Source organism: Diabrotica undecimpunctata, chromosome 4, assembly GCF_040954645.1.
Source record: "Diabrotica undecimpunctata isolate CICGRU chromosome 4, icDiaUnde3, whole genome shotgun sequence".
Classification (NCBI taxonomy): Eukaryota; Metazoa; Arthropoda; class Insecta; order Coleoptera; family Chrysomelidae; genus Diabrotica; species Diabrotica undecimpunctata.
In genome coordinates, this window is record NC_092806.1 from 89,551,445 (window position 1) to 89,576,947 (window position 25,503).

A 25,503-nucleotide genomic window follows, 5' to 3' on the forward strand; every position below is an offset into this window, starting at 1 on the left:
ACTTGAGGCCCAAGTAAGCAATTTTAGTTCGCGGATAAGCCACATTAAGATAACAGGAATATAGCGACAATGCGCTGTCCTGAGTTTTGAATTCGGTTAGGAAACCATGTTGGGGTTCTATTACCCAGGATCTCCACATGAAGAGCATTTGGCTGATAGTTGAGCCCCTATCGCGCATCAGAGTGCTATAGGGGGGAAAGGGATGGTCTGGAGCATTCGAGCGCGGTGGAGTGACTCCTGTTTTTACTCGAGTTAATACACCTCACTCCAATGAATTGTTACACCCGAACGTAATTCTTAGGGGTGAACATTTCTCACAGGCTGGGTTTAATTAAATTGCTTGCTTGCTTATTTCCAAAAATGAGATCAGATATGATATCTTTCACAGCTAAAACCGATAATTTAATTTGTGCTGTTACAGAACGTTATTTGAAAAATCACCGAGATAAACAGTTCCTACTAGTTGCATCAAGAAAAATGAGACAACTGGCATCTCTTCTAATCGAAATAAAGAAGAAAATAAATGAAAAAATTTGCTTGGTGCACTAGATCCAATTAACTTTGATACTATAGTAAAATGTACCAAAATAATAGCTAAATGTGATACTGATAATGAAAGTTTTGAGCGCCATCACTAGCTGCTAACATGGGCACACAATTAAAAGAATGCATTGATGTATCTTATAGTATACAACTTAAAAGTTGTAGTACAAAAAGTGAAAATATGAAAAAAAATTAAGTTTTGAAAGAACTAATTTCAAGTGAATGGCAGTATGAGATCTCTACTCTTGCAAATAAAGATCTACAGCAAAAAAATGGAACAAACCATCGCTTATTCCTCTAGCCGAAGATCTGACATTATTAAAATCATATCTGAATATTGAAGGAGAAAAATTCCGAAACATATTACAACAGGATCTAAGTAACGAAAAGCCATTTAGAATACTTCAGGAAATTTGTTATGTACAACTTATATTACTGAACAAACAAAGAGTAGATGAACTACAAAGAATGACCGTAAATTGCTACACAACTAATATCGACAATCAAACCTCTACATAATTTGATAGTTGTATCAGCGAGATTGAGAAATTTCTCATGAAAGCTTTCAAGCGAATAGTGATAAAGGGAAAACGAGGAGGGGGAGTTCCTATATTATTTTTACAGAAGATATGTCTAAAAATATAGAATTACTTTTGGCCCTCAGGGACAAAATTATCAAACAAAAAAACGTGTATTTATTTGCTAACACTATGCTGTATATAACTTATTTATTTTTAGAACATAAGAAAACCGCTCGGACAGGTCGAATTTTAAAATAATCATAGTATATTATAGTGTCAATGTTTAGAACTTTACGCGATACCTTTTCAGGCGACAGGCATAACTTTGATTTTCTAAATAGGAAAGTACATCATGTGACACCTTATTTAAAAGCATTTGAAATACTGATTACAAAAATGTATATTATTTTACGCCTTTCTGAGAACACAGGCGCAAAATTTCGCTCGAAATGTTTTTAAATGCGTTCATTATTTTCGAATCCTGAGGAAACTATTAAGTATTTTTGAAAAATATAAACGCAGAATGAAATATTACTGTATTATCTATGATCGAGAGTCCCTGAGAACTTCTATAATATTTATTTTAATAAGTCACAGAGGTGAAAAAAATTTTAGTCTGATTTTTTATTTTAAATATATCATTCAAAAGAAACGTTTTGTTTATTATAAGGGACTTTCTGCCCTCGGCAATAATGTTGTCTTTTATTCTGCGTTTAAATTTTTTTTAAATATTTATTAGTTTTCTCACGATTCGAAAAACATAAATGCGGTTAAAAAGAATGCTACCGAAATTTTGCGTCTACGCTCTCAAAAAGGATTAAAGTATTATACATTTTTGCACTATTTGAATTTATGCGACGATCCACTGTTTTAAAATGGGTTGAACAGATGTTGCCAGTTGTATAGTCCTCACTATGTGTATCGTAAGTTATTCAACAGGGCATAGAATATACATGGTTAGAAAATATCTCTGAACTAAAAATTGATGTGGACCATACAAAATGAGGTCCCACTTTTTTTGTAAAAAAACAGTTTTTGCTATCAGTACATGTCTACGAAAAAGTCTTACATTGATTGACTAAGTGAGGTCCATATACTGGACCTCACTTCAACCGCAGTTTCTTTTGATATGTGGCTCACTTAATATGCTGGGAGAAAATATATATATATATATATATATATATATATATATATATATATATATATATATATATATATATATATATACATCTAGCGGTTAATGTAAGCTCCGTTCTAAAACGGTATTATACTAACTCCAGGCGAATATACACCGTGTATATTATTATCTGGGTAGCGCTTTATGTGGACTCCGTACACTTTTGGGATCCGTATACATTTCTTTGCGTACACAATTAAACTCCCTCGATGTTGCCAATAATTTGATTAGTCGTAGATTTTTAAATTTTACAGCAGGTACGTTTTGGATCTTCAAATTTATTTAAATATCAATTAATTTAGTCATCGAGAAATTTCACAAATACATACTTGGTTATTGTAGTTAAATATTTTATGGTGGTAATTTATATTACTTGCTTTAATTATAGATAAACTGAAATTAGTGTCTATTATAAACTTTGAAAAGGCAAGGGTCCATTTTTATGTACTAGTATGTTTTTTAATGCATTGGCACTGAAACATTTATTATATTATAAATGTGCGTTCCGATGTTTCGATTGCTACAGTTTATGACGAATAAAATATTTGTTTCATGAAGTAGTAAAATTTGAATTATAACAATTTATAAATCATTCTTAAAATTCCAATTTTTTACTGTCTAATTTCAGTATTTCGATTTTTAAATGTAGGAAATTCAATATCCTATATACTATATTTTAGATACACATAAACACATAGATACACTTATGGCAGATACTAAAAGAAGAAATATTTCGGTACCTTAGTGTAACTTGATTCTCGGCAACATATCTATTACAATTGCATATAATATGTTCAGTCTTATTGTTTTAAATGCTTTGTGCTTGTACAAGCTATCATTATTTCAACTTTAAATAATTGTGTTTTTGTATCTTTCACTGTCAGGCATATTAAAATTTAATATTTAATTTAGAAGTAAATGTATATATAATATTCTTTTTTTTTGTCATTTGGTTTAAATATAGATCACTTATATTCTTCTTGCTTATTTATTTTTATTCATAATACTTATTAACGTGCTTAATAACGTACCCGTTTTTGCAAAAAGCAACAACGGGTACAAAAGATATCGGGTATCAGGGGTGGTATTTGTCAATCTAAATGCCACTTACGACATATTAAATTAGAGGACATTTCTCCAAAACTGTATGACATCGCCTTAGATAAAAACATCACGTGTTTTATCCGCGTATATCTACAGAACAGAACATTTTTCGTATCATTCAATGGTAAGATGAAGAACGCAGATGAATGGTCTCGCTTGGGGTAGCGTAATGGCACCTACACTGTATTACATTTACACAAATGATTAACCGATACCAGTAGATACTAGGACTTTCATGTAGACGATACATTGCACAACCAAAACTTTTGTTGCTGAAGTGAAAAAAAATCTAAATGATGCCTTAAATATAATAAAAATAAACTACGAATTAATTTTAAGCCAAATCCCGAAAAATCTTAGGAGCGCTCCTTTAATTTGTCTAAGACAGGCGCTTTCACAAAACTGAATATCTAATCTAATATAAATCTAATATAATCTATAATCAAATAAAAATACCTTTTTTTTTAAACGCATCTACCACGCAGAGGCATTAGCGTATTTAGATTAATGTTACACTTGATACAAATAGTGTATATATATTATTTTATAATTAATAATAATAATATGTATGTGTATTACAATGTATGTTTTAAATCTTATGAAGAAGTTGACAGTCTTTAAGATAAGAAATTATTCTTTGGGTATCTGTATTTTCTTCTAGGGCAGTTGGGTATGCTATATTTGAGTCGTTCACTGTTATATTTAGGACACTGTATTAAAAAATGTTTTACCGTTAGAACATGGTTGCACACTTCACAAACTGGTTTATTTTTGCGCTCTAGTAAATAGCCATGAGTAAGTCGTGTCTGGCCGATACGGAGACGGGTGTCATCAGGTGCCACCAATCACGCACCTCGATGTGCATCGCCCTTCCTTCTGGAACTTATAATTAAATTTAATTGGTTGAGAAATGAAAAAGTTTCATATAAAAGTTAATTTATCTTTAAATATGGGACATTTTCGGATCTCAAGTCAGTATGGTTTTACCCGTCTAGGGTAGCTCCCTAGAGCACTTTGCTCGAAGGGCTCTGCGAATTTTCTAAGACTCTGAAGCTGAGTTTTTTTCTTATTGTTTTATTTGCCTGTGTTTTATTTCTACAAAAGTAAATAAACCATAAAGGCATTGTCTTTTTCAAGACAATGCCGCAATAAGGGCGTACCGGCTAACTACGCAATATTGCAACATATTGCGCAATAGTTTGAGACATTAATAAACATGGAAACTTGCACCAAGATGCTATCGACTTTTCATACGTTTATTAATTACACCGGAGACGACACGGGTAAGCATCACATGCTCTCTTCTGTCTTTTACTTTTGGTTTCCAAAGATATGGCCTTAATGGAGTGTTGTTCCAAGTTTGTTGCCATTTTTGAATTATTTTTTGTTTTAAGTATGGTTTTAAATCGTTTTGTACCATTATGTTACTTTTTTCGGACATCAGGTTAGTTGGTGCGTTTTTAGCTAGTTTATCTACAACTTCGTTACCTTCAATTCTGACATGAGAAGGCACCCATAAAAAATGAACTTGGATGTTCTTATTTGAAATGTTTTTAAGTTCTTTTTTAATAAGAAGTAGAAGGGGGTTGTCTTTTTAGAATTTCGAATAATTCAGCCGAAAAGATGGTTGTAATTGATGACAATTTGAAACTAACTGAGATAGGTTTGTTAGACTGATGTCGATAGCCGGAATAGATATTGTCCGTGGCGCAGGGTTGCGGATTGAGGAGGTTCATAAGTTTTTGGAAATTGAAAATTTAATTTGAATAAGTATGAGCGTATACGAAAGTAAAAAGGATGATTAATTTGATGTGTTTGAAAATTTATTTGTAAATCGATCAGCAAAAACGTTATGCAGAACTGGATTATTTCGGTTTCATGACACCGCTGCTGCATATGTTAGGCTTATTGGAAAATATGAATTTTACTACAACGAAATATAAACAATTTATGAAAATTTGATGATTTGAAGGAAAAAAATGTCAAATTAGGCTAGAGCAATAACTGAAACAAAAGAATCAAGTGGGAATAATGTCGAATTAATTTGAAAAATTATAATACCAACATAAAAACAAAAATAAAAGAGGCTCTTTGAGAAAGAAAAATAGATACACTTTATTAAAAGAGGTAAAAGTAAAATGCTAAGAAAAAAAATGCTTATATAAAATGAAAACCTAAAAGTCCGCAGGAGGGTTTGAAACAGATGTGAAAGAGGGCAAAAACCAAATCAAAGAATTGATTGAGATTAAGTACATCCCTAGAGAATAATGAATAACATATCTCAGATAAATAAACGGAACAACAGAAACCGAGTATACACTTGTAACTCCAGAAGTATCATTAAATTAATTAACGCAAATCGTACGAACTGAAATACAAGAATCCATCACACAGTTAAAAAATAGAACCCCCACGAAAAAAATACAGTAGAGTATAACTACTTTTGTACTCTAGCATTATGGTAAGAAGTTAAAAATATAAATACCTACATAATTTATATTACCGAAAAGTTAATAAAAACTTCTGTTCGTTAGCGGCAAGAGAAAGCGTATATCAGAATGTATTATGAAAAATTTTGTTAATAATACAGTATGCAATATAATATAATGACAAGAATACTTTTATATCTTTCCTTATGGCATATTTTTAAAACAAAGCTTCTATACTGGCATTGTATTACTTTTTCTCTCTACAGTAAAATGCTGAGGTGAGCGTGACGGAACTAGCGCCACAAGATGGCGTCGTGAAGGGTAGCTTCATAGAATAGCGGCTCTTGGCATCGATTCACTCTCTTGATCAATTCGTTTTTAGTCATTATATATTTACTCTAAAAATAACTAACAAAATATAGACATTAAACGAGAAGTAAAAATTAAAAGAATAATATGTCACTAAAAGACTTGATTTGTAACGATTATCAAAATTTAATAAAAGTCATAAATGTCATCCGGTTAATAACAACATTAAATCGTCTGTCAATAAAAAATGTGAAGAACAATTGGACAACACATAGTTTGGATTTAGAGGTGGATTGGGAACAAAAGAGGAATTGTGCGCAATGGTGGTACTATTACAAAAATGCAGAGATTATAATGAAAGCGTATTCTTATCTAATATAGATTTTCTGTATTTTCAAGTATTTGACACAGTTCAACCTGGTAAGCCCATACATGCATTAAAACACATAAACCTAGATACCAAGATATTAATTTATTAAAAAATCTACTAAAATCAAACAGCGGTCATGCGGGTGAAAGATGAGACAAATCAAGCAGAAATTCAAAAGGAGTCAGCCAGAGATGTGTGTTGTGATGTGAAATGTCACCACAATTATTTAATGTGTACTCCCAACTAATATTTTAGGAGACACTATGGGAAAGAAGTAAGGAATGGAGTGAGCATCATTAATAATAAAAAATTTGCATACTAAACCCCAATTATGACAGAAAATATAGATGATTTACAAATTCTTATATAAATCATTAACAGATAAAGCAAAAAGATAGGACTAAACTAAACAGATAAAAGTCAATGTTTACAAATAAGAAATTGAGTATGGTTATTAGATTGAGATCGTCGAATGTTATGTATGGTCGCAACTGCTCTATGGGGTAGAAACTTGGACCCTGAAAGCCAAATCTGTAAACAAATTAAAGGCATTCGAAATGTGGCTATATAGGCGTATTCTTAAAATTCCTTAGACTGTAAAAGTCTCAAACGAAAAAGCGTTAAGACGAATTGTCTATCTGGACATCGTATCTGGGCCACATAGTTCGAAACGATAAATACTCTCTTCTACGCGTCATCATGCAAGGAAGAGTAGAGGGAAGAAAAGTCTTGGGAAGAAAGACAAAATCTTTAAATCTCAAAAAGAATATCTAAAGTCAAATTTAACACGCTTTCATGCCTTGTAGTGAAATTTTGTTTCTTATTACAATACCGGATCCTGGAAAATTTTAAATACATTAAATTAAATTTCTCGTAAATTATAAAGCCTATTCTTAGATTAAAATAACAGACTTCTTAGTATTATGATATGTAGTATTGTGATAATGTATAGGTGTCAGTGTTCTTTTAAAAGAGATTTATAGATTGGAACATTGGATTTATAGAACATAGAAATAAAGATAAATCTTTGTAATTCTGTAATTATTGATTACTCCTGGTATTAGTCCACGTGGATATTGGCGTGGCTTATTACTTTTTAACGTATCTTATTGGGTAATACTGAAATGTAATTGGTCAAATTTTTCGGAAGTGCATACACTGAAACCAAATCTGGCTTTGTCGTTATCTGGCAAAAATTGCTTCTCATGTTTCAAAGGCGGCAAGCATATAATAAACACAATAACAGTGTCGTCGTGATAAACTTATAATTATTTTATTTTTATAATAAAATTAATAAGCACATTACATTTCATTTGCATTATGTATGTATATACGTTTAATCATCAATTTTAAATTTCAATAAAAGTTCAGTTCAGGTCCAGTCCCGAATAATTCAGAAATATAAACATTATTTGTAATAAAATTGATCACTAACGGTATTGTCCACATTGCAGCTGTGGCTTATTACTTTCTACGTATCTTATCGGGCACTACTGAAGTGTAATTAGTCAAATTCTTCCGAAGTTATTACGCTCAAACTTTATCGTTATCTGGTCAAAAATGCCTTCTCAGATTTCTCATACTAAACGATATATTCAGTCGTCGATATATCGTGTACGACAGCAAGTTCACGTATATGTATTTTTAATATTTTTGTGCAAACAGTAGTGTTGTGTTTTAGTTAAGTTTGAGTTAAGACAGTAGAAATAAGTTGTAAATACATTAAAGATGGCTTTTTGGCGACCATTTGAATGTGATACCAACGAGAATACTAGCGACAATCCAACGGACGATTTAGGTATGTTTCTTTAAGGTATTTATTTAGGTATTCTTATTTAAAACAAGTTTAATAATTAGTTATATAGGGATGCTCGGTCATAATATTCACCCTTAATCTACTTTTTTTAACAATTAAAAGTAAAAATATTTCTTTTAGATCCAACACCAATAAATTGGGAATTTGTAAATAAGGACTTACATATTCAAGCGCAAAGGATTATTCTAAATATATATTCCTGTTTAAGAGGCGAAAATAGTACACTTTCGGAAAATAATATTGTGTTAAGGATATGTGAACTTACCAAACTTGCGCGTACGACAGTTTTACGTGTTATTGCAGCTGGGGATGTAAGTGATCATTCTGTTAAACGTCAAAGAGTTGGACAAAACCTTAAAAAGATTGATAAGGCCACTAAAGACGTTATTTGTCGCTATGTATACGAATTTTATCAGGACAACAAAGTTCCAACGTTGGAAATGCTTCAGGACAAGTTGAAAATATATCCCGCTTATGCATATAAATCCCTTGATACATTGAGGCGTGTTTTAATAGAATGCGGATTTAGTTATAAAAAATCAGACAAGAGAATGGTAATTATGGAATCTACAAGGATTGTGATACAGAGGCAACATTATTTACGTAAAATAAAGGAATATCGAGATGACAATAGAGAAATTGTGTATCTTGGTGAAACGTGGTTTGACACCCATGATGTAGTTCAATATGGCTGGATGGATGATAGCAAAAAGTGCTGCTGGAGTACTCCTTGTTCGAGAGGAAAAAGAATTATAATTCTACATGCTGGAACTAAGAGCGGGTTTGTACCTAATGCCTTGTTATTATCGGCCAAAAACATTAAACAGTCATCAGCTGATTATCATGAGGATATGACGGCTGAACTTTATGAAAAATGGGCAACGGAACAGCTTTTACCGAATATTAAAACAAATTCCGTGATAGTAATGGACAATGCGTCATACCATTTTAGACTCTACACCAAAATTCCAAATACTAGCTCCAAGAAGGGAGATATCATAGAATTTATGGAGAACAAAGGCATGGCAACACCTAGTAAATGTACCAAAAAGGAATTGTTGAAATTAATTAAGCAACAAAATTTTCAAAAAGAATATGTAATAGATAAACTCTTTGAACGCCACGGGCATACGGTTTTACGGCTCCCTCCATATCATTGTATTTTCAACCCACTTGAAATGATATGGGCCGGTGTAAAAAAGGAATTGCGGAAAATGAATCAATCTCCCCAATTAAGTGACGTTGTTGTCCAAAATATAAGAACAGTGAATGAAGAACTTAACAAAACTGACATTTGGAAAAATTTTGTAGCTCATGTTCAAGTAAAAGAAAAAGAATATCCTACTTTACCACCAATTGAACCGGTAGTTATAAACACAAACGACGACTCAAGTTCTGGACACACGGATAGTGATAGTGTTTAATTGTGTGAATATTTCCACAAAGACTTCCACAACTTGTCAAAAATATGTTCTGTGTACCGTAGTAAATGTGATCTCTTCATTAATCTATAACCTAAGAGACAATTCGACTGGAAGACGAATTGGCGGATTTCATGTAAGTATCTTTCAAAAATAAGCTCTTTAAACAGATGAAACTTACAGATCATGTTCATGATTATTTTTTACCAAAAAAAGGGATCAACTTTGTTTTGAGCGTAACTTGCTTACATTTGATGCTAGAAACTTTTTTAAAAATCAAAAATAAAAACTCCTTTAAACAATTTAAAAAAAAGTAAAAAATACATTTTTTTGATTTCACGTTGAATTATTCGATATGGAATTTGACGAATAGCTATTTTTCATTAGCTATAACTCTGCTTTTGCTGAGCATACAGACTTCATATATACACCATTGTTTTCACTTTTTTATAAACTGTATTTTTGCTAACAACATTTTTTCCATAAAGTACTTACCTTTTGAGTTATTTGCGAGAAACCGTCCAAAAACGTGGTGTTTTTGTTGAAAAATTAATATATTCACTCGCAAGTAACTCGAAAAGTATTGATTTAGTAAAAACCTCTATAGAACAAAAGTTGCCTAGAATTAGTCAGTTTATCCACTTCCGGACTTATTTTGGATGTATATCTTTTCACCCCCGAGAAGGGGCGGTACCCACCCCCAGGGCAAAAATACACATCGGCACAATATCACTTTTTTTCTTTGACACGTTAGCTATATGTGTATGCCAAATTTCATGTCAATCCCAGTGGTTTTTTAAAATTTAGAGGTTTTTACAATATTTTACCGTTAGTGAATGGACTATGTGTATTAACTTTTAATCATCTTTGGTGTCAAGTTCATAAAGAAATGTGAATAATTAACAATATTATTCCTGTTTAACAAAATATTAGACCTTAATTTAAAAATAAAAGTTTATTATTTAATTTCTATTGCGCCACCTATGTTTTACAGAAGGCGCCGACACTTGAGTGTCGAATTTCGTTTTTATACTTGTCCAACTGACATCGTAAGTACTATATATAAATTTCACGGTCATGTTTCATATGGTTTTATCTTTCATACAAACATTAAAAACCTTAAAAAGTTTCATTTTACATACAATTAGCACGTTGGCTCTGAAAATGACCTATAAATATGCATTGTTAAAAATCGTATAGATTTATCAATTTAAAATGTTCTTTGTCGTCTTGATTATTTATCTCAATTCGTTCCTAATTAAGCACATGTTGTCCACAAGGTACCTCTCTCATTTTTTAATTACTACTTTTTCTTACCTTTTGCCATAGTTTTCCTCTACTACTTTTTCTTTATTCATATCGATTTCACCCATAACGAATATTGGGTAGTTTATTGTTTCATGAAACTTTCTCCGTATATGTCCGTATCATACAAGTTGTCTAGTTATTATAGCGTATATAATGTCGTATGTTAATTCCATTTTATTTAACAACAAAATACTAAAAACTTTGTTTTCAAAACTTTCACCAAATTAATTGTATCTTATCACTACAGCTGTTTCGCCAGAGTGCCTTTCTCAAGTCTCAAGTTTCTCGAATCCATCAATCATTTCTTTATTGTCATCATTACGTAGCGCTACAACACTGGGTGGGTCTTCGCTAACTACAACTTTTCTCCAAGTTGATCGATTTTCCACGAATCTTCAATGAAATGTTAATTTTTTAAGATATGATTGGATGTTTTCTCTCCATTGTATACTGAGACACCCAAGTGGCATTCTTCTGTGCTAAGTTTCTTCCATACCAGTTTTACAAGTTTGACATCTTGGCGTCTATGCATGTGTCCGATCTACCTTAAGCGATTTATTTTCCTGAACAATATCGTTATAAGAGCTTTCTTTATTCAGTATATGTTCTTATTCTATACGGATTTGTAGTGATATAATAATGAGGTTAAAAAATTTTAGAAGAATTATGCTCTGTATTTCTTTAGTGACATTATTATTAACCGTGATTATTGATCTAAGATATTTAAAGTATTCCATACTTTCGAAATTGAAGTTGTTGACTTTATTATTTTATCTAGATGTATTGAATTGCTGTCTTCTTTTGATTCGCTTGTATTTGGTTTTCATTTTGTTGATTTTAAGTGAAACATTTTTCGTACTCTCTTTACTTTGTTAATGTCGTTTGCGGACGGGAGAGAGTTTCTTATAAAATCAATATCATTAGCATATGCTAGGAGTGCTTTGTACCTTGGTCCATTAATGGATTGCATCTTAAATATGCGTTATTTCTATTTTAGTAAGCTGTTCATAAATTTTTTGAATATTTAAATCGAGAATCTGTATTTATTCGACTGTTTTATAACACAGTTTCTTGGCGCCTTTTTTAATCTCTGTTTTTTTGGTTCGGTTATCATTATTACAAAGATTTTGCGGGATATCGACATAGGGCACTCGGTGGTATGTCCTTAACGTTTCCATAACCAACGTTCGAATATTTGTCTTACTGTAAAGTCATGACGATTTTACTAGGAAATATAGTGCTATTTAATAATATTAAAGTTCAAGCAACAATTCCTATATGCCTTAACTTGGTACTGATATCTCTGCTCCCGATACCAGGTAGCAGTCAAGAAAACATTAAAACTGCTACACTCATGTTTCCTATTATCCAACGATTAGCCAGTCCAGGACTATACGCCTTATTATAGTACTGATATTGCTTCTGCCCCTCATAAGTGAATCCCCCTCATCCATTGTATTTCTTATACTTTCATTTCAATCCCTTCCAATCAAGATTTTGAAGCAGCTTTGCTCCATTAGTCCATTTTGTTGCTTTTTGTCACTGTTTCTCCTTTCTCTTTATCATCATCGTTACGTAGCGCTATAACATTGGGTGAGTCTTCGCTAACTTTTCTCCAAGTTGGTCGATTTTCCACGAATCTGTAATTAAACGAAATGTTAATTTTTTGAGATATGATTGGAAGTTTTCTCTCCATTGCATCCTGAGACGCCCAAGTGGCATTCTTCTGTGCTAACTTCCTTCCATACCAGTTTTACAAGTTTGACATCTTGACGTCTATGCATGTGTCCGATCTACCTTAAGCGATTTATTTTCCTGAACAATATCGGTATAAGAGCTTTCTTTATTCAGTTATGTTCTTATTCTATACGGATTGGTAAGCGATATGACAATGAGGTTAAAACATTTTTTTTATTATTTTTCTTTCATATATTCGTAGTTCTTTCCTATTTTGTCCATGATTCGCATCCATGTATTAAAATAGGTATAAAGTTTGAATTATGCTGTGATTCTTTAGTGGCATTATTGAAGTTATACTTCTATACGCACGGTCGGCGTTGAAAATTTGCACGGGAGTGAATCTGTGAAACCATTACATATGTAAGATAATGAGTAAGAGAGAGACATACGATATATTTTCTCTCTCTTCCTACCTCGGGAATAAAAATGTTCCTTTTGTATATATATTTAATATTATAAATATATTATATTATATTATATAATGTTATATACTTACATAATATAATATATATTAATATTATTATTTATGTGATATGTTTTGTATTATTTATTAAATGTTCATAATTATTTTAGGCATTTGCATTTCAAAATAATCACTGTATGACACTGTATGTCTAATTGGCAAATCTTTTACGTGTTTGGTTCATACGCTGGTGTACGTGAGTTCGAATCCCAATATGAATTTCCTTTTTTATTTTCGAAATATTTAAAAACCTCACGTTAATGTTATTAAATATATGTAATATACGCAAAAATGCTAAATTTTAAAATTAAATGAAAATTTACAACATAATCCGAGTTGTTGGTTTTTTATTTTTATCTTCGTAAAGTAAGTTATGTATATTGGCAGTTTTAAATACTTATGAATATTGCATTTTAATTTGTATTGTATTATTATATTCAATTATGTTGCAGTGTATTGTATTGTAATTTTTATATTAATAACAAAATAAACAATGCATTTTACTGCAGAGTATGCGTAAAAATTTTTTTTTGCATTCAACTCCTTTTATACATATATGAAAATAAAAATATATATTTTCATTAAAACATTAATACAATCCTTCATTTACTATACTCCTATTACAGGTCAAATGTTTATATACAGCAAACGATGCACCATATACCTATAAACCTAATTATTTTTCTCTTTCTGCTCTCTCTTACCTATAGCATTAAATATGTAATGATTGTGCAGATTGACTCCTATATAAATTTGTAATGGCGAACGCGTGTATAGAAGTATAACTTCTACCGGCAGTCCCACTGGACTGCCACACCCGTTTTTTTATTAACCACGATTATTTATCTAAGATATTTAAAGTGTTCCATATTTTCAAAATTGTAGTTGTTAACTTTAATATTTTATCGAGATTTATTGAATTGGTCTCTTTTGTTGATTCGCTTGTATTTTGTTTTCATTTCGTTGATTTTAAGTAAAACATTTTTCGTGCCGTCTTCACTTTATTGAAGTTTTTGGACGGGAGAGTTTCTTATTAGAGTTATGAAATATATATCATTAGCATATGCTAGGAGTGCTTTGTCCCTTGGGCCGTTAATGGAGTACTTCTTAGATAGGCGTTATTTCTATTTTAGTAAGCTGTTCATTAATTTTTTGACTATTTGAATTGAGAATCTGTATTTTATTCGACTGTTTTATAACACAGAGTTTCTTGGAGCATATTTTCATCTTTGGTTTCCCGTATCATTATTACAGCGATTTTGCTGGATATCGACATAGTGAACCCGGTGGTATGTACATGATGTTTTCATAACCAACGTTCAAAAATTTTTCTTACTGTAAATTCATGATTATTTTACTAGGGAATATATTGTTGTTTAATAATAATAAAGTTCAGGCAATAATTCCTATATTCTCGGTATATAACTCGGTAATGATAATTCTGCTCCCCGATACCAGGTAGCAGTCCCGAAAACATTAAAACTGCTACACTCATGCTTCTCATTATCCAACTCATCCTTCTCATTAATAGGATTTTGTATGTTAGAATATTATTTCTCTGAGAAAGTGAAGAATATCTATTTGCTATCCGGATTTACTCCATAAATTAAATAATAGAATGCTATAAAATAATGCTAGTAGCAGCAAAAAAAGCGGTCTAATAGTCACTAATGAGAAAATCAAATAAATGTTCTTTAACATACAAAAGAGAGGATCTAGATTAGGGCACAACGGAACAATAAAGCCATATAATTTTGAAAGATTGCAGCGTCTTAGATATCGTAGGTAACGTTGTTACATAAGAAATAAAAGGAAATATTCAGGTAGCTAACTGATGTATATGTATATATAACCCTCTTTTAAATCCAGAAGTCTAATTCGAATCCCTAAAATTAGGGTATATAAAATAGTGAGCAAACCAGTGCTAATATGTGGAGACGTGACGAGAACGTATTAATTAGACCAGGATTGCTAGAAAAGCCATCAGAGGTATTTTCCGACTTACAGAGGTCCGAGTACTAACCAATACCGAACAGAACTAATTCCAAGATCAAACACATATATAAAGATAGCAACGTCGTACAAGAAACTAAATCTCAATGCTAAAGTTGCGCTGGCTTTATCCAAAGACTCTATAATAACTGCATTGCCAAGTTAAATTGGGAGGTTGCCCCAAGAGAAAAAATGTCCTTAGGACTTCCACAAATGAAGGGGGAGGTAACATATGGTCAGATTTATCTATCTATCTATCTATCTTATAGTCTAGAGACTATCTACCGACCCATCATATTTATCAACACCTGCTATCCTACCTACAATCAATACTTATCTGTTGTGGACTATCAAATCAATTACATATAATCAAACGAACTAGGCTTAAAAAAATTATCCTAGAAAAGGCACTTCAGAAATATTGACATAAATTTAAAAAACGCCATTTACGTGGCTGTATTTTCAAAAAGGCAATAGAATCTTGTTGCGTTCTGACTATACGATGACGATGATCTTTATATAGAAAATAAAAGCAAGAGAACTATAATTATGAAACGAAAAGATTACGAAATGAAAAGATTATATAAATCCCTTATATTTACACAGACTGGTTTACAAAAAGTGAACGAATGGGCATAAAAACAGAGCTGTTTTAAAAACTTAATATTATTAGACGAATTTAGGATCAATTTCGCTCAAAATATGATATGATAAAATATGATATGACAGAAAAAAAGGCAATGACTTTTACAGCTGATTGCCACATAAATATCAATGTAAATATGATAATTGAAATATGAAACCCAACTATGATGATTTTGCCACAGCATATGAATATTGTCTCGTACTGTTATATAGCAATTTGTTGTCACATTTTAACCTGTTTATTTCCTTATTATCCATATATGAGTTGTAAACCGATATTACAAGCTCATTTACTTTTCACAAAGAGACTATATAAGTACAGTTATTACTAAACAAATCTGACTCGAAATATCGTCTATAAGTAACAGTATGTAAAATTTAAATTTTTATGGAGTCGAGCGTACTCTTACTCTGGATAATGAATAATTATTTAATCGGTTAATTCTTCAATCACCCGTTCAATATGATGTTTGTCAAATCGGTCCTTTTTAGGACCAACTATTCTACTTATGTCTATAAATATTAAGGACATATCTACAGATACACACACTCTACTTTACTTAAGCTTATCAGACATATACGCTTAACACAAATGTGACGTATTTCTACTGCAGGAAGCAAATAAAGGGCCAAACCTAGGGTATTTGGTATTAAGCTAATCGCTGAAAATAACGAAATAAACATAATAAATGCCGGCAAAGTAGCAAAGAAAAACTTAAAATAAGAGAGGACAAAACCAGTCAGCTGAGGAAACCTTTCAACGATGTTGAGTTTGGATCCACTATCCACGTATATTATGAACAATATTACGGCTCCTGACTGAGGATCTAAACACAAAACTAATTATAAAATTTGGACAAAAAAATACAACAGTGGCTAATATCCAAAGTCTGTAGACAAGCAAAGTAAAGACAAAGTTGTTGCCTTGCTTAAACCTGACAAAAACCCCAACGACCACAAAAGCTATCGGCCAATATATCTATTTATTTTTTCAGCTGTACACAATACTTCTGCATATGATCCTTAATATAAACCGATAATAGAAGGAAAACTTAAATTTAAAGATAAAAGTGGCTATATATGACAGGGTAGATCATGTTCGTCACACATACTAAATCTTGCCCAACACAACGAAGACGGATATAAAAAATATCAGACATGAGGAGTGGTATTTGTCAATCTAAATTCTGCTTACGACACCTTAAATTAAAGGACATTTCTCCAAAATCTATGTGATATCCCCTTAGGTAATAGAACAACAGAAGATTTTCCGTATCACTCAATGGTAAGAAAAGATGAAGATTGAGAACGTAGAAGAACGGTCTCCTTTGGGGTACCGTAATGGCACCTACACTGTATAACATTTACACAACCCATTCCAGTAAATACTAGGACTTTTATTATGTAGACGATACATCTATTGTTGCAGAACCACAAACTTTTGTTGCTGAAGTGGAGAAAAATCTAAATCATATCTTAAACACAATAAAAATAGATTATAAATCAATTTTAAGCCAAACCCTGGAAAAAGTCAGGTGTGTTCCTTCAATGTCCCTAACAGAGACGCTTTAACAAATTTGAACATATACCTGAACCAATAGTGTCATGAAATCATTAAACACACTTTGTAATTTACAGAACTTTGTTTTAAACTAAATGGCAAACTAGAACCAGAAAAATAGTATTCTCCGCGAACTTGTCAGCTAAAAACGGGAAGCAAAATCGGGGAGGATCAGGCAGGCTTCACGGCAGGAAGATCATGCATAGACCACATATACACACTGGAACAACTGTTGGAAAAGAAAAAAGCAAAAAATAGAGATATACACTTGGCATTTGTGGACCTGAGAAAGGCGTATGACTCTGTACCAAGGTCAGAACTATGGGAGGCAATGTACAAATTAGAAATACAGACAGAGCTCATAGAAGCTACAAAAGCTCTATATAAAGAAAATAAAGTGTCCATTAAAATGGGAACAAGAATCATAGGAGACTTCACCACAACAAAAGGGCTCCTGCAGGGTTGTTCCACATCTCCAACCCTATTCAAAATATACTTAGAAAAAGCCTTGACTACATGGAAAAGAAAATGCGAAGGCTTGGGAGTACCGGTACGGAACGAATACCTATAGACGTTAAGCTTTGCAGACGATCAGGTAGTGATTGCACAAGACCAAGACGACCTCAGCTACATGATGAAGAAACTACAAGAAGAATATACCAAGGCTGGCCTAGATATTAACCTCGCGAAAACAGAGTACCTATCTACAAGTGAAGAAGACATAGAAGATCTACAGATTGATGACAACGTAACAATCAAAGGAAAGGATAAATTCAAATACCTGGGGTTTATAATCACAAAAAAGGCAACAACAGAGAAAGAAATTACACAAAGATTAGGACAAACAAGAACAGCGATCCGACAACTTAACTCAGTATGGTGGGATAGACACCTAAATATGAAGACAAAAACGCAGATTTATAAAACATTAGTGCGAAGTATTATGACATATGGGGCTGAAAATTGGATCATAAACAAGAAAAACAGCAGTAAGATAGTAGCAACAGAGATGGAATGCCTGCGAAGATGCTGCAGAGTAACAAGAATGGATAGGAGAAGTAATGACGAAATAAAGCAAAGAACATCAATAGAAATAGACATACTAACATATATAGAACAAAAAAGATTAAAGTGGTATGGACATGTAAGAAGAACTAGCGACAGCAGATGGATAAAGAGAATAACCGAATGGAGCCCCATAGGAAGGAGGAAAAGAGGACGACCCCGAAAATCCTGGAGGAACGAAGTAGACGACGCCATGAGTAAGAGAGGCCTAAACGATGGAGAATGGAACAACAGAGAGAGATGGAAACGGTTGAGCGAGGGAAGGCAGTGAATACTGTAGAATCCCTAAATATATATATATATACCCTTCCACTCTTAAAACGTAGACGCTTAAACTCTATGCTTCTGCTGCCAAATATACCTAGCTTGTATGGGTGACATCAATACATACTTGACACGTAGATTTAGCTATAAATTAGTCAGCCAAATTAAGCGGATATTAAGACTCTCATCCATACATAAGCTCTACAATATCGTAGTTATTAATCCACCTAATATCCGAAGATAAGTAGCTAGAGAACAAAAGAAACAAAGTCTAGATTCGTAACATTCACTCCACGAATAACAACTCATTTTATGACTAGAATCGAGGAAAAACTGGATAGATCAACACATCTGCAAGATATACAAAAAAAAATAAGCTGCTTCTCGCCATCTGAACCCTCAAAAGGAACTTCCTTATGGTAGTTATCTTCCTTAAATCTGCCAGGAAGACTCTTGCCTGCAAACAGCGGTTAACCTGTGTGAATCTGGGGTGATAAAAGATTCATTACACTTTCTTCGTTGACTTTGCCATTCAAATCCCTCTTTTCTGAAGGGACAAGGTTTATTTATTTGAACTCAACATGTAAAGTACAGTCAGTAAGCTATTACTTATAAAGATCATTGCAAATTTGACACTAGCTACACTTATATTGACTACATATTACCCCTAAATAGGAGATAAAACATTCAGAAGTATGTAATATGGGTGAGGTGGTATAATTCTTGTTGAGTAAATTAAGCATTCTTCCCTTTTTTGTGCACTACTATCCATTTTTACACAAAAATATCTATTTAAGCAAATAAATATTAATTTTGAGATAACCTTCTATCCAGAATTATATGTAGTACACAGATAAAACCAGAAATAAAATAATAAAAATCTGTATACAAGATATCATAAAACATTGGATGAAATAAAAAAAGTTCTTATTTATCGAATTCTCAAATAAAACGTATGAAGACGTACTCACGTTAACAAAATACATTAGGAAATTTCCGCATATGAAAAAAATCCAATTTGGTAACGAAATCCTTTTGTATCTATAAAGCTATTTTTAGAAAAGCACGTACCTACCAAAAGCAGGTAGTTAATAGTATACATATCTGTTACACACTGTAATGCGTATGAACGATAACAAAAATAAGGAGTCCATATCAACCGTTCAGACTATACGCGAGAAGTATACAGCTTAATGGCAGAGTTGCCAAACTATCAGAGCTTACTTAAACCGATATACCTATGGTTCCAATATACAGTGAAAAAGATCTGAACGACCCCTATAAGATATACACGTGAACTATGCAATATACATTCATGATACAGGGGTACTTAAGGGCTCCACAAAATTTTTAAAAATTATGAAACTATACATGTTGACGAATCGACAGAGCCAATATTATGGAATGGTCAAGTGAGCTCCGTATATCGGTGTCCAGTTGACCACGGAGCTCTCTTGAACCTGAATTTTAACATGGGCGGAGTCCACTTTATGCCGTAGATATATATATATATATATATATATATATATATATATATATATATATATATAGATATATATATATATATATATATATAGATATATATATATATATATATATATATATATATATATATATATATATATATATATATATATATATATATATATATATATATATATATATATAAGATAGTGGTATTATTGACACTGTTGATTTAAATATATTTAAATATTTAAAATGCATCCTCAAGATTTATATATATATATATATATATATATATATATATATATATATATATATATATATATATATATATATATATATATATTATATATATATATATATATATATATATATATATATAATATATAAACCCTTGTTAATAAAGATCATCAATTGTATGTTTTATATACAAAAAGATTGTACAAAGATTAGACAAAAATTTTAACAAAAGTAAGGGAAAAAATTTAAAAATCTATGTTGATCATTAAGTTATGTAAAATAAAATATTATTTTACATAACGTGTCAGTCAATAATACCTAACTACTTTATATATATATATATATATATATATATATATATATATATATATATATATATATATATATATATATATATATATATATATATATACATATATATATATATATATAAAATATACTAAAAAATACTGTGGTTGAAGATGACATACTCTAAAGGCCGAAACTTTGACAGCTTTGTATATAAAGATATCTCATTCCTACTCAATTTTTAAATATAATAAAAACAACTTACCTGTTTTAATATTTACCAGCTACAGTATAGTACAATTTCTTAACATAAATTGCGTAAATTTACATGGTTTAACAAAGTTTTTGATGATTATAAAGTGTTGTAGTTTAATTCAAGATGGACGCCGTACACCAACATGAAAATAAACGTAAACGAATAAAAAGGTTTCTGACAGAGCGACAACGTTGCCATGTGTATACTGTTTTGTTTATCAGTCTGAGGAAACGTGGTCATGATAAAGATGTGACTTCTAAAGCATAAAGCATCATTACCCACTCATTTTGTTAAAACGGTTATATCTGTTAAATTTCGATTAGGAAAAATAACGCTGTTTATGATTTTGTTTATATTTAAATAAAAACTGCATTAAAAAATTATGTATAGAACTATTGACGAAACAACATTAAATATGCAAAGGGCATCTTTACTTATGTTTATATTATAAAATATTAAAATGTTACAGATTAATAGCACCAATTATGGCATTATTTAACACAGCTTTTAAATTTATTTTAAACCTAATTTGTAAATAGATTTATGTATATATAAATTTCAAGATACCGGCAACACTGTTTTAGCAGCAATACAATGGGGAATATGGGATGGGTATAATATTATAACCTAACTTAGCGACGCATATTGTTTTTGTGATTATTGAAAATAAAATTGACTGTATTATGGACAATTTTACTTAAATATTTATTTTATGGACTGAAATTAAAATACTGTCTACTTTTTATTGGGGACTTATTTCAATTTCTATTACTTTCTTCTTCTAAGCGGAAGAATCCTTTCAGATTCATTCCTAAATGAATTTTGGATTGTGAAAATCGAAAGACATAAAATTAATAGTCATAATAGCTCCGTAGAAAGAACTCAAAAGAGTGGTTTTGCTTTAAGAGTGTTTTCATAACTCCATTGACTGTAAAAGACAATAAATCGATATCGTGTTGAGCATGTCGATCGTGTGATGAAAACAGCTTATGACCTCGAAAGACATTTTTAAAAATGGCGGCACATTGTTGTGAGGTTTCATATACAGAAACATCTACCACATTCTAGTTTGTATAATACATAATATACTGCCATTTAATAGTAAATTAGTCTTTTTAATAATTAAAAAGGAAGTTGCTATGGATTTAATGGCTTTTTCTTAAAGTTATTTTAAACATACACTTGGATAAAATGACATAATTCCAGTAAATTAAACATTATCTCGATCTGCGGCTTATTCATACATTATACAGGACTACAACAGGAGCCACCGTCTGGATTTAGCACTCTAAAGCGGCCCCTAGACAGTCAATATTAGAGTCAATATTATTGTACCATAATATATTGTATAATGTGGTATAATAAAGTAGGCCAAGATCGACGAATCAATACTATTGCACAATAAATTAGTTTCCGACTGAAACTTGTGCTATCAACATGTGGAATAAAAAAACGGCGAGTTGTGGGGCTATCGTATTAGTTGTAGCTTCACAAGGGACGAAAAAAATAAACGCAGGTGGATGAAAGAATGGTTAAAAAAAATAAGCACACTCATGAAAATTTGAAAATTTATTAAATTATTTAAGAATTAGCGAACCAAGTGGTTTTCAAAACTTTCTGCGACTATAACATAACAACACTTATATAACATTCTTTGATGAACTATTAAGAATCGTTATACCTGAAATTCAAAATAGGGATACTATCATACTATTAGGCGAGATGCTATCTCACCAAGTCAGCGTTTATCAATAACATTACGTTACCTAGCTACTGGAAATACCTTTGAAGATTTAAAATTCACAACTGCTGTGTCGCCACAATCTGTAGGAATAATTGTAATGGAAACTTGCCAAGCTATAATAAACTGCCTGAAGGATTACATAAAGGTAAATAAGATTATTTTAAACACAAAACAAAATTTATTTTAAATATCTCAGTTTACTGTACATTTTATGTATATGAAGTTGAAAAATAGTTACAAACAGTAGGAGACTCTGACTTGTTCATAGTCTGTTGTTCGATTAGTAGTTGAGGTTGAGCACTGTCAAAATAGACAGGACTTGGTTGCACATTACTATATGGAGTAGATGTAGAAGAAAAAGTATTAATTTGCACAGAATTCCTATGCAGTGTTCCCATTTGACCTTCAAATAGTATGTCGTTAATGACCTTTTTCGCAAAAATTTGTTGTTGCGGCGTCATTTTTTCAAGTTCTACTGCCCAAGTAAAAGCAATTTTTTCATAATCAGTTTGTGGTTGTTTAAGGTGTTTACGGGCTAAAGCTATTAATTGTTTGGACTCATCAAGTTTTCTTACCTTCTTTTTTGTGCGCTTTAGTAAAGAAAAAAAAAACATTTATTAAATGTTTGTTTAGTAGTAATTAGTTTGTATATTAACAATTTAACTTGTAATTGTAGTTGGAAACTAAATGGAAAGCTATTGCCAATGGATTCAATGTTCAATGGAATTTTCCTAATTGTCTAGGAGCTGTAGATGGAAAGCATATGGCAATCAAATATACCTCCACATACGGGCTCATATTATTACAATTACAAAAAGATTTTTAGTATTGTAATGATGGCAGTTGTAAATAGCAATTACGAATTTATTATGGTAGATGCAGGAATAAATAAACGAATACCAGACGGAGGTGTTTTGAATTATACTGCATTTGAAAAAGCATTATCAGATAATTCACTTAAAATCCCAGAACCTGATCTGTTGCCAAATAGTCAAAAGATACTACCCTTTGTCTTTGTTGGAGATGACGATTTTGCACTGACAGATAATTTCATGAAACCTTACAGCCAAACAGGATTAACAATGGAAAAAATAATTTTTAACTATCGACTTAGTCGTGCCCTTCGCATTGTGAAAAATGCATTTGGAATATTATTATCAAAATTCGGTGTATTTCAACCACCTATTGCATTATCGCCTGGGAAAGCTCAAACCATCGTCTTAGCATGTTGCTATTTAGGCAATTATTTAAGAAGAAATCAGCCTCAGTCATACATGTACAATATGTACAACATGTACATTCTGTGGATGTAGAAGATTTTTAATCAGGAAATTTTGTTAAAGAAACTTGGAGAACAACTGGATAATCAATATCCCTTTGTACAACTCATTCTAGAAATTCAGCCACTGTAGCAAATAGTGTCAGAGATAATTATTGTCATTTTTTTAATAACGAGGGCAGGTTTCATGGCAACATAAATTTGTTTAAAATGTAAACTTGAATTATTAAACTTTATATACTTACACTGATTGTTGAAATAGTATTTGAATTATCACTGTCCACGTAGTTTATATTATTATCTGCTTCTTCCTTATCATTATCCCCTTCCTGTGTAGTACTTTGTGAAGCACTAGGTTCGTCCTGACCCACGAGAAACTGCATTTCGCTAAAATTGTTGATTGAATTACATCTGTCCCTGCACCATTTTTTTCAGAGTCCCTTATACGGTGTAATTCTTTTCTAAAGTTAGTGCGCAACTAATTGAATTTTTTCACTAACTGCAACTTATCAGCATCTGGATAATATTTTCTGCAATTGATCGTACCGTTCATTTTTTTTTATTTTATTACTATAATCTTTACTCTTGACATTCCACAAAGTGGGTAACGACCGATACATATCGATGCACTCTATAATAAACTTTCTTTCTTCCCATTTTCCCTTTGCAGACATATTTTTTGTCGTACCGCGATGTTTACAACAAGAGTGTTAAAACGAAACTGAACCAATATTGGGCAATATTACTCACATTTTATTGCTCAATAAAAATCAAAGTCATGTGGATTGACACAATATATTGCGCAATCATTCAATGTGATCTATAGACGATCAATATATTGTACAATATAAACTATAGTGTTAATAAAACTATTTTTAGGTATTGCTTCAAAAACGCCACGTTAAATAAACAACTGCATTTTAGACACACGCGCGTGTGTCAAACTTTCCTTGTCTAAGGTCAAAATGATAGGTATAAAGTCTATATGTCATTTTAAGCTGGTTTCCTCTGAACAAACTTACCACATCTGCTATAGGAATAGGTTGGTGAAAATTTAGAGTGAGATTGACTGATAAATAAATCGATAGAAATATATTTTGGTTAAAAGTATATGTTGCTGTGTTCAAACGTTGTTGTGATAACATCTTTTGCAGAAAAACACAAGTTATTTATAGATAATAAGGCTATTACTAACAATCCTTTGTTTATAACCCGATCCCATAGCACAAATACTTAATAGTAACAAGTAATAAAGTACACGGTTCCTCCAGCCGAAAATGGAGACCATTAAACTCGATCCCTGTAAACCTGACCCCCGCCAGATTTAAGTGGAAAAAAAATTAATAACCAATATAATATATATGATTCCTGTCCATTCGAAGTATATGTACAGGGAAAAGAGAAAAATATAGGAAATTTCTACATTTTAAGTATTGCTAAAACAATTTTTAACTTAAACCTAGGTACTGCAAATTATCAAATGTAATCGCAAAAGAAAAAACCG

The 25,503-nt window shown here is 31.5% G+C and overlaps 2 protein-coding genes across 5 annotated transcripts in view; one reads left to right on the top strand and one right to left on the bottom strand.

Moving 5' to 3' along the window:
- ocm (over compensating males) overlaps window positions 1–21,145 on the bottom strand; it is a 302,029-nt gene extending 280,884 nt beyond the window's left edge. For 3 of the 4 annotated variants that reach the window (XM_072529887.1, XM_072529886.1, XM_072529885.1), the window contains exon 1: window positions 20,986–21,144. The gene's annotated coding sequence lies outside the window, so the exon portion shown is untranslated. Of the gene's footprint in view, window positions 1–20,985 lie in introns of all 4 variants that reach the window. The other variant, XM_072529888.1, reaches the window with a different exon arrangement.
- Window positions 8,830–9,693, top strand: LOC140438787 (uncharacterized). The gene has a single exon (XM_072528436.1). The coding sequence runs from the start codon at window positions 8,830–8,832 to the stop codon at window positions 9,691–9,693; it is 864 nt and encodes a 287-aa protein (XP_072384537.1).
- Window positions 21,146–25,503: the final 4,358 nt, after the last annotated feature.